Raw genomic sequence first — 11,117 nt, 5'->3', positions numbered from 1 at the left:
TACGTAATCTTGTTGACCGAGCTATTCTTTTATCTGACGTACGTTTTCATAAGTCTAATTTAATCGAAATAAAAAAGATTCTTTCTAATAATTGTTATCCAATAAAATTAATTAACAAGTACATTAACATCAGACTTAACGAGCTACAGACACGTCATAATAATAATAATAGATCTAGCAGTAACAATGTAGCCCAGGATCCTCGAAAGTTTATTACTATACCGTATATTAAGGGCCTTAGTGGCGGTGTTGGCCGTACAATGCGCGATGCAGAATTCAGGGTTCTCCTCACCATTCCGAAAAGGTTAGATTGCATTATAAAAAGGGGGAAGGATACGCTACCGAATCTTAAGCAAACGGAGTTGATATATGAGATTGATTGTGCTAATTGCAACGCTGCATATATTGGTCAAACAAAAAGGCACCTAGAGACACGGGTTAAGGAACATTTTTGTGATATTAGGAAGAACAGCGATAATCATTCTGTAGTTAGTAAGCACCGTCTCACGCATAACCACGATTTCAATTGGCAACAACCAAAAATTTTATATAAGGAGCGACACTTTAAGAAACGTGAAATCTCTGAGATGTTTTTTATTAAAAAATGTGATAGCGCAATCAATCTTCAAAAGGACACAGAAAGTCTGCCCGCGAATTACAACCGTTTGATTGGCGTCACTTAATTTACACTTTTGTTCTGCTCGTTTCCACCTGTGAACACATCTATTTATTTGTTATGTATCAGTCATTTAGTATGACTTCGTCCGTCACGCTGTACTGATGTGTTTGCAGCTATGGCTTGCGACGTTTCTTCGTTCTGCGCTACCGTTCTCACTTTCCGTTTTGACGCACATAATATGTAAGCCTTACTTTTTACTTTGTACATTATTTATAACTTAACTATTTATAACTTAACTATTTTTAACTCTACTATTTAATTTAATTGTATTCTTACTTTTTATTTTATGACTTCTGAGCGTTTTTATCTTTTTGACTATCGTGAGTTTATTTCACTTTTTTAGCTTTACGTGTGCATGATGTGGTTAGGGCACGATGTCAGCGACGTAATCGATATTTTGTACGCGGTTTTTGAGGATGCACAGCTTGATGAATCACTTGAGAAGGACCGAAAATGCGGTTGAAACGTTGTGAAATTTAAATATATTTATTATTTGGCCAGTCGGGTCGAACAAAAACGACTTTTGTTTTGTAAATTTACCGCTCTCCAAAAAAGATCTCTTATCATTTTTTCATAAATTCAACCGTTCAAATGATATTCAAAGTTAAAGTTTGATAAATTTTATAAAACTTGTTTTTGCTTCTTATGAATTTTGTATCATATCGACTATCAAAAATTATGAAATAATACATATTTTTGTAGAAAATTTAACGATCTACAAAAAAGGTCTCTTATATTTTTTTCATAAATATAACCATTTAGACAATATTAAGGTTTACATTTTGAAAAAATATAAGAGACCTTTTTTGTAGATCGTTATATCGCGTTATATCGTTTATTGCGATAAGCAACCTGTTAATATTAATATTAAGGGCTCAAACTTTAACAGGTATCTTATTTTACCTTTCTGCAAGTATATATGCTATTCGTGAAATGAAAAAAAAAAAATTGCTCCAAAATGACACCCTAATATATATATGTATGTATAATAACGTATCTTGAATTGCAATGTATACTTCAAAAAGAAAGTATATTGCATAATATGCTAAAAAAAATGTCGAGCCTTCAATCACAAGCAATATTTGAAGATTGATTCTTTCTAGATTCGAAAGACACGTTTCTCTCAACTTACCACCCAGTTAGCAGTTCCTCTTAAAACAGGCATGTTTACCATCCATCTGTCGATCAATCTCTTGAAATCAGTTGCTTTAGAATCTTGATTCGTTTCGTCAAGAAAACCAAAATTAAAGGGAAAGTGTGCGCCGTACACATAATACTTCATCGTATGCGTTATGTTTCCATTAGCCTCCATCATCATAACTCTTTCCAAATATTCATCTATCACTTCTCGCCATTCTTTGACTATTTCGTAGGTGCGCGGCTGAGCCTTGGTGTATATCTTATGCGTATAACCGTAGTCCTCGGGATTTGGATTACCCGTAAGTGGTTCGTCCAAGAATCTGACATCCTCGCACAATTGTGGTATCGCGTCCACCCGAAAGCCGTCCACCCCCTTGTCGAGCCAAAATCTCATGACATCCTGAGGGCAGAAGTAGAGAGCACGAGATATATACTTGAGTGAACCATCTATATGCATATACCTTCCCGATCTATATAAGTATGTATCTTTAAGTGGATTAAACCTATGCATACAATATTTCTCATTAAAGGCGTGCATTCGATCGAAGTAATAGTTTGCATACAAAAATTATGTGAGATAATTTGATTAATTATTTTGCTATGTTTTACACAAAATCAAATCGTTAATTCATACATATTTTAGGAAATGGAAAAATTTACAATTAGTATACTGTAACATAGTTACAGTAATGCCTTGATTATATGTACAATATATATGTATATATAGAGGAAAGTCCTCTATTATGAGATAAGCTCCTAATATGCGACAGCGAAGTTTCTGCTAAACTAATAGGCCCTATCTGTTGGTTCCACCATGAACTTATTGCCCTTAGGGTAAAACCTATTTAGTGGAAAATTCATTGTTTGATCGTGCGTGTAGTCGTTGCAGAGAAAGAAATTATGAAATTGGATGTTGTCAAGTGCCATGGATATGAGTCTTTAAACCTTGTTTATTATATAATTAATAAATATTTGGCAATAAGTTCTGCATGCAGCGATAGAGTAAGGTCGTATTAATAGGAAAATACGGGATATGTTGAGTTGCTCAATTGTAGAGATTAGATTTGGTGATCGTGAAACCGCAAGGCGTGGTGCTCGTAACATGAGATACTCAGGGTACTCCTGGGTTGCTGGAGTATGAAAGTTATTGTATAGTAATAAAAGAAGAGAAAATACTATATTAACGTTAAGGGAAGGTTTATACAAATTTATAAGACTGTGCTGACCTTGATTTGAGAGGGAAGGGTGGAAGGGGAAGATTAGGTACAATATTGAGTATAAGTGGGTTTACGATTGTTGCAAATATGCTTCTCCATTACATTTGTCTTTCAAAAACTTTAAATAAAGTTTTTTAATTGCAATATCATGTATTTTGCACTTTATTAGCGATTTCCCGGAGTCTCTCATATTAGGAGCACACTTTTGCGATTTTGCCGAAAGCTCATTTTTCACATTTTTCTAATTTTCAGCAAAATTAATATTTAAATTAAATTTTACATTTTAGCATCTTAAAGCTTATTAAATTCCCTTCAAAATGAATTCCCTTCAACCTACTATATTTTTCAATTCTGCCCATAAACTTCCGGCAATCACACAAAATAGATATGGTATCTCATAATCGGGTACTTTCCTCTATATACAGTATGATTAATTATTTAACTCGAATGATTATTTTGCATCAAATGTAATTTTCTATTAGGTTGAATTAATAAGAAACATAAAAAAGGGAAGATAAGTGTTGCTACAAAATGTTGTTAATTAAATTGAACAAGTCATTCCCGATTAGCTAATATCTTTGCTTCAAAGATAAATACGGGTTTACAAAAAATAATGAGTTGCTGCAGTTGCTTCTCAGTTCTATTTGGCTTTATATTATGAATGTAGCATGTTCCGAGACGAGAAAATTTTGTGACATAAGGGATTTGAAGGGAAATTGAGGCTGCGATAAGAGGAAGCACTTGCCTTGTTGTGGAACAATTTTACGAAAGAAAAGAAATTGAATAAAACCTCGACATCTGTCATGCACGAGCAAATATACGGAATATACTGGCAAAAAATTTTTGTTTCGTAAATAATAAAACAAACAAAAGACACATTTTACACGACTTGGGATTTCGCCAAAATTTTAAGGCCAATTCAAAAATGTTTGCAGATTGTGTCACGCGAGCTTACCGCGCTATTCACTGCACGATAGTTTGTCGAATTCGGATTTTATTGCGTGTACCAGCGTACTTAAGGGGCTTCCCTAATGTGACAGGGCCCTAAAATGAATGATTTTTAAAAGGAAAACGACAAAGTCAATTGATGAACAACTTTTCCCACATATTTTACTATATTTCAAGAGTGCATACAAAGAACATTGCACCACTCTTATGGGTTTCGGGGTCCCGGTTAATTTTCATGGGGTGATGATATGTTACTCTCTAGACCTTCCTGATAAAAAGTCTTGCTGGGCACAACCTCTGAAAATTAACCGTTTTCGAGATATTTAACTCTAAAGCTATTTAAAAAAAAAAACTATTTTCTGCTGTTTTTCGTGTTTTTTAACAACTTTTTCGCTGAAAATGTTTTTATTCACATACCTTAGACTTATGGTAAGGAAGAGAAGACACAATTACCACCCTACCCCACATATTGGGCCTCTAGATTGCCCACCGGGGCACAGTTTACCATAAAAAAAATCGTCTTTTTTGTCATCTTTTGTCTTTTCACAACTAATTATTGCGTGATTTGCATTTTTGGAGCTATGAAATAAAATGAAAAGAACAAAAATGCTTTTTCATAAAGTATTTGTTCCCACCGTACTTACTTATTTGCGTGACACGAAATAGTAACTAAGGAAAATGTTCCTTCGTCGTAATATCGAGAGCTTCCGGGATGTAGCGTCGATTGTCCGTAGTACGCACGATTCTTCGTGCACGCGCACCGCCGTGCGACTCGTGTAACGAGCAAGTACGCGGTAAAGAATTCATTTAAAACCGAGTCACGAGGAGATATGTACATTTACACACCGCGAGATTAATCATAGAGAATAGTCGCGAATACTTTTTCGATTGAGAACGCAATCTGATACACGCCTACATATACTGAACAAGAGATTTGAGAATGAGCGCGACCGGGCTTCTTCTTCCGCGGTTCGTGACTCTCTGCCGAGCTTTTCGTGCGTCGCAAGCACGGACTGGCAAAAAACCAAAACAAGCGCTCGGATAGCTAAGGCAACACGGGGACCGCGGCGAGGGGCGTTAAGCCTATTGTATTTGGTTTTTTGGGCAATCTAAAGGCCCAATATGTGGGATATGGTGGTAATTGTGTCTTCCCTTCCTTACCATAAGTCTAAGGTATGTAAATAAAAACATTTTCAGCGAAAAAGTTGTTAAAAAACAGGAAAAACGGCAGAAAATAGTTTTTTTTTTAATAGCTTCAGAGTAAAATATCTCGAAAACGGTTGATTTTCAGAGGTTGTGCCCAGCAAGACTTTTTTATCAGAAAAGTCTAGAGAGTAACATATCATCAAAATTAACCGGGACCCCGAAACCTATAAGAATGGTGCCATGTTCTTTTTTTAAAATTTTATATCTATTATTAAAGCCCGTGCCAGCCATTTTTTGGAGCGAAAAAACTGTGACCACGATTGCAGCCGTTGTAGTTATCTCGAAATAAAAAAGCAAAAGGATTCTTAATCTATTTGAGTGTGGCTATCGTCTGAAGCAGAATCATAAAAGAATATTGAAAATTTTAAAAATTACAGCTAAAAAACGTTTGCTAAAAAAGACGAAAATAATTATAATCGCAATAATTTTTTAAATTTTCAATATTTTTTCATGAGTTTGCTTCAGACGATAGCCACACTCAAGTAGATTAAGAATCCTTTTGCTTTTTTGTTTCAGATAACTACAACGGCTGCAATCGTGGTCACCGTTTTTTTCGCGGCGCTCCAAAAAAATGGCTGGCACGAGCTTTAATAACAGATATAAAATTTTGAAAAAATTTGTATGCACTCTTGAAATATAGTAAAATATGTGGGAAAAGTTGTTCATCAATTGGCTTTGTCGTTTTCCTTTTAAAAATCATTTATTTTAAGGCCTTGTCACATTAGAGAAGCCCCTTAACAACTTTCGATATTACGCTATGTTGAGAAAAGGTTACTCTGTAATTAAGTCAGATGGCATTGCTAAATATTCTAAATCATTAAGTTGCTCCCACTCTACAACATTTCATTATTTCGAGTTCTTTTTGTCTCTCTATAAGACGACACATTTTTTTAATTCAAACACGTATATTTTACTCTAATAAATAGAAATACTTTGTAGTTCAATCTGGTTGCAACACGCTACCGCTGGATATTTCACCATTTCACTGTTTCTCAAATTACAGGCCTAGGATTTGATCATAAAATATGAATGCTTGCAAAACTTTCATTACTATATAATTTTTGTAACGTAAAAAGAAGAAGACATGACGCGTGTTATAGCGGCTACGGGAAAACTTTAGTCTTTAATTAAGTAGATACAAGTACAATGTGCAAATAATTTCTTTAAAAGTTGTTATTCCAGCTCGGCAAACTTTTGTTTGTTAAACTGATCGTAATTATCTCGCTTCACGCCCGCTGGACATTTGTTACCGTACAGTCGGATGATCATTATCGATCATCATTTTCCTCGTGAAATCGCATTAGTATGCATTTGGTCGCGTGATATTTTAAGTGTCCACATCTTTAAAAAATTGGCAAATTGTACGTCCGCTACCTGATTCATTCCGCGAGCATAATTTTACGCTCATCGCGTTCGCGCAACGAGCAGCTAATTACCGCTTCTCGATCCGTGACAACGCAATCAGAGAAAACACTTGCCCGTCCATTTTACGTATATTTCAACAGGCCTTGATTTATCCGCGTCCGCGAGTTAATTACCCTTTTGATGTGAAAAAAAAAAAAACAAATGCGGCGTTGCACGATAGATGCGGTAGATGCATAACGCGCCCGCGTCATGTGTCGTGTATCGTATCGTCGTCGATCGTTTTTTATCGCGGTCACGCGTGATTTTTCTGAAACGTCAATAATTTCGAGCAAATTGCCGAGAGAGCGGAGATAAGGATAGAACGGTGTTTGCTTTTCGTTTCGCAAACGCGGAACAAAATAAAGAACGGAAAATTTGTCGCGCGCACGGCGATGATGACAGAAAAGGCGATGTCCTTGCACGATGTATACAGGCCGAATTTATTTTTACCCTTATAATATAGTGACATAGACGACACGCTGTAGGCTCTAGGAGCGACAGATTACAATCCGTCGCCCCTACGCAGCTTTGCTGTTGTGCTGTTAACTACTGTATCGCTGTAATCAAAGTCGCTGGTCACCTATGACAACACGAGATAACAACATTATCCGATATCAGTTTTGATCCAAGTTCTGATCGAGACAATTGGATATTTCATTATCGATAATTTCTTTTCATATCAAGCTGCACGTGGGGCACTTATCGGGGGAATTTTGCCTCAAATTTATTAAATATGAAAGTTGTTTGGCTGACAAGTCGTGTTTTAACAATAAGAATAATCAGAAATTTACCGTGATCTCTAGCGTTCATGTAATTCGTAACTATGAGACCCATGAGAATATAAAGCCTTGTGTCCACGATGCTAGAACTGCGTCCGAGTTTCGGTTTAAGCCAATCAACTTGCAGCTCTTACAGAAAAGCAGCAGTTTCATTGGCTTAAACCGAAACTCGGACGCAGTTCTAGCATCGTGGACACAAGGCTTAAGAATATAATTGTATATAAGTTTGCAAAATATATTATATTAATATAAAATTATAACTTTATATTAAAACCAATTTGTTTGTCAAAATAAGGAATAGGATGAGAGGAACATTGAGCCAAACTCAATTACGATAGTTATTTTGTACTTCTATACTTATACCTTCATTGCGTTCACTATGTTCTCGTTTTCATAGTTGAGATCGGGCTGCTCCGGTAAGAATTGATGGAGATAATACGCTTGTCGTTCTTCACGCCAGGTCCATGCTGATCCACGGAACACACTCACCTATACGTGCAGATAATCATTCTGTTTTACGTTCAAATATGCATTTAAAGCTACATTGCAGATATAAAATGTCAAGTATGCGTGGATATTCGAAAGAACGTTGCGTTTATACTAGCCGGGGGTTAGGATGTTGGCAACATACTCAGTTTGGATAACTTATTTTATGTTGCAAGTAAACGTTCTTACGTGTGTGTATTACATAACACTGATGGTAATTTCGAAATCGCAATGACGAAACACTTGGTGACGAAAAATTTGTAATTGCGATGATGGATCTCTGGTACCTACGTATCTTTGATATGTCGAACAATGGAGTAAATTTTTAAGATGTTATGCATTATTAATTTACATCGACGCTTGATGACAAATAAAAAATAGAGAAAGATTTTCGTCTAATCGATTATCGCAGTTGAGTCGACATTTAACTTTTATTGAAAATATATGTAATTTACAGATGTTATAGGTCAACTTTTTTCTAAATTGTCTCTACTGTAATAATTGATAAAAAGACATCTTTGAGATATCAATTTATATCTCTATAATCTGATCTAAAATGTTTCTGCTAGTGTAACATATAAATCTTTTAACGTTTATTAACATATAATTACATCATATGTTAACAAAACTCGAATATATCTGTTTGAACTTGAAATTCGGATAGCTGCAAGATGACTCATGCACCTTGACGATAATGCGAATCGTTAATAAGCACATCGTGCAATATTTGTTTACTATAGGTTTTTAAAATTAGTATAAACATCCTCTAATCTTAAGCATTGTTTATATCACACCGCGAGATAGAGAATTAATAATGAAAGCTACCTTAATTTCATTCAGAGAGCACAAAAGAGGATACTTGAAATTTGAATATCGACATAACTCGCGTATTCGGACTTGAATTAATTTACCGACTTTAACTACATTATCCATTCACGAAGCACAACTCTCGCGTCGTCAGTCTTCGTTGTCTTCAGTCATGTTACGAACGTAGCTTCGGATGTTACCTTAATTACTTACCCAATTATTCGGCACCGTAACTGTTCCATTCGGCAGCACCTTGCCTTTATGCCATACGTAATAGTCGGTGTAAGGTTCTATGCTTTGCAAACTTTTTTGGAACCATTCGTGTTGGTCCGACGAGTGATTAGGAACAAAATCCATGATAATTTTTATTGACGCGTTATGCACGGCCTTTGTGAGCGCCTCGAAATCCTTTATAGTTCCAAACGTCTTGTCGATGTTGACAAAATCGGAAACATCATAGCCAAAATCGACCATCGGGCTCGGATAAATCGGAGATAACCAGAAAGCATCGACATTCGACTCGGTGAAATGTTCCAATTTGCTCATAATACCTGTATACAAAAACTTTTGAATTCTATTGTATTTACGAAATATTTTTCTGCTAGTCTTTTAATGTGCGTTTAAATACATAGATAAACGTTTAATTTTCCGAACGTATTTAACTTTTTCTTACAAATGTTTTGTAATCGATTTAAATTGTCAAGGTATAACTCAATATAAAATATAAAAAATTTACAACAAATAATTTATTTATTTAGAAATATCCGAAGAGAAGGGGGGGGAATTGATTCATTGAGTGAAAGATTTTTTTTAATCGATTTTTTATTTAACAAAAAATTTGTTGTTGAAAGTAAAAGCTGTAAACATCTAAATACGTGATAACTGTATAATAACGTCACATGTAATAACAATATCTCTAACTAAACGAGAAAGAGAGAATACGATAATTTATTCACACTTATTGTTTATTTTTTTAAATGTTACTTTATCTTATTATTTAGATTTAGAATGACATATTTTTACTTTATATATAATTGTATTGCTCTATATTATCCCTATATTATGGAAATTATAATAAACTTTTCTAGGATTTTATTGTGCAAATGAAAAAACATACCCTTAAGATCCCCGACACCATCACCATCACTATCCTTGAAGCTTCTGGGATAAACTTGATAAAGAGACATTGACTGCCACCATTTTGGACTAGTTTCACCATATGCGAGATTGGACGATAGTATCGTACAAAGTGTTATTACACCATTCATCCTTGTTAGATCTTAAAAATGAATTATAAATAATTATTCATGCATGCGGTAACATCAATAAATATGTATAATAGTATTTGCATAGAGGATTATTCTATAAATAAATAGAATCTTAAGGTGATGCTGGAGTCGTCTAGCTGTTTTACCGGCATTTTTTGTCGTCACGTAGCGTCGTATATTAATTTAACAGAATTAAAAATCCTTCTCCAGAATTGCAGTACATACATTAATAATTCGGGAGAACTCCGATTTTATATAGAAAACGAGAAAAAATTACGGAAGTACAGATTTCCTTATCCTACTTTTATCCCAATATGGCGTCTCGAGTTGCGGCGAGATGTCAGCTCGTCACAAGATGTATTTCATATAAGAGATATACCATTGGTACGAACGCGAAAACAAGTTTCCCCGAAATGCACAACAAGAAAAACATCGATAAACCCTCCAAATCAAGATTTGGAAGCGTAATATAAAAGTATATATGATGTCGATGTGCATCGTGCGTATGTGTGCGTGCAATGTAGCGTGCTATCCTTATTGTCTATATATCTTTGTCTATACAAAAACAGATATAGTCAATAACATAGAAAATGGTAATTTTGTCGGTTATACAGACGGCTCCAGCATCACCAAAAACGGTAAGAGATAAAAGATGGAAAAGTGTAGACTTATTGGAGACGTTAGGCTTATTGGAGATATTGTAAAACAAATTTAATATAATTGTTAATTTTAAAAGTAACCAATGACTTGATTAATGTATAAGATTTTATATTTATTAAACAGATAGATTTGAATTGTTCTTTTTAGTGCCACAAAAAGTATAATATCTTTAATAACGAATTACATGTCTTTAAATATTAATAGCTCTTGAGCTCAGTTGTCGATTATAATAATGTTTGATGAAACTCTTTTAAACTTATATTACAACATCACAAAACAAAATATAATTTGCAGATTTTTTTTAGTAACATTTTACCAAAAAACGTAAATAAAATTTGAAAGATTTTTGATATTTCAGATATACTTTCTCTATATAACCTATTTATACAAGTATTATCTATAAACTCAAGTTATTAGACGGAAATTGCAAACATGTGTGATGTGTGCGGTGGCAACACATGTATATACAGGGTGCCCCTGAATTCTTGGTACTTTTTTCGTATTTAGATAGAGCGAGCCAAAC

At 34.6% G+C, this 11,117-nt stretch overlaps 1 protein-coding gene across 1 annotated transcript; it reads right to left on the bottom strand.

Annotated features, from left to right (window-relative positions):
• Positions 1-1,495: 1,495 nt before the first annotated feature.
• On the bottom strand, positions 1,496-9,939 carry LOC112465464 (alpha-glucosidase-like). Its single transcript, XM_025033025.1, has 5 exons — positions 9,784-9,939; positions 8,880-9,217; positions 7,737-7,862; positions 1,812-2,219; positions 1,496-1,531 (listed from the first exon to the last, which is right to left on the bottom strand). Exons 1-5 carry the CDS (start codon positions 9,932-9,934, stop codon positions 1,496-1,498), a joined length of 1,059 nt encoding a protein of 352 aa, XP_024888793.1. The 5' UTR covers positions 9,935-9,939.
• Between the last annotated feature and the right edge of the window lie 1,178 nt (positions 9,940-11,117).

This window comes from Temnothorax curvispinosus, unplaced genomic scaffold (assembly GCF_003070985.1).
Source record: "Temnothorax curvispinosus isolate PA1 unplaced genomic scaffold, ASM307098v1 QBEX01015209.1, whole genome shotgun sequence".
NCBI lineage: Eukaryota > Metazoa > Arthropoda > Insecta > Hymenoptera > Formicidae > Temnothorax > Temnothorax curvispinosus.
The sequence above is the reverse complement of the archived record's forward strand: the minus strand, read 5'-3'. Positions and strand labels throughout refer to the sequence as shown.

Excerpts from the sequence above, each read along its gene's own strand:
- LOC112465464 (XM_025033025.1), bottom strand. The coding sequence starts at position 9,934 with ATGAATGGTGTAATAACACTTTGTACGATACTATCGTCCAATCTCGCA. Across the intron at positions 7,863-8,879 it reads TTACGGTGCCGAATAATTGG|GTGAGTGTGTTCCGTGGATC; the intron begins GTAAGTAATTAA and ends CTGCACGTATAG. Across the intron at positions 2,220-7,736 it reads ACATAGTGAACGCAATGAAG|GATGTCATGAGATTTTGGCT; the intron begins GTATAAGTATAG and ends TTCTGCCCTCAG.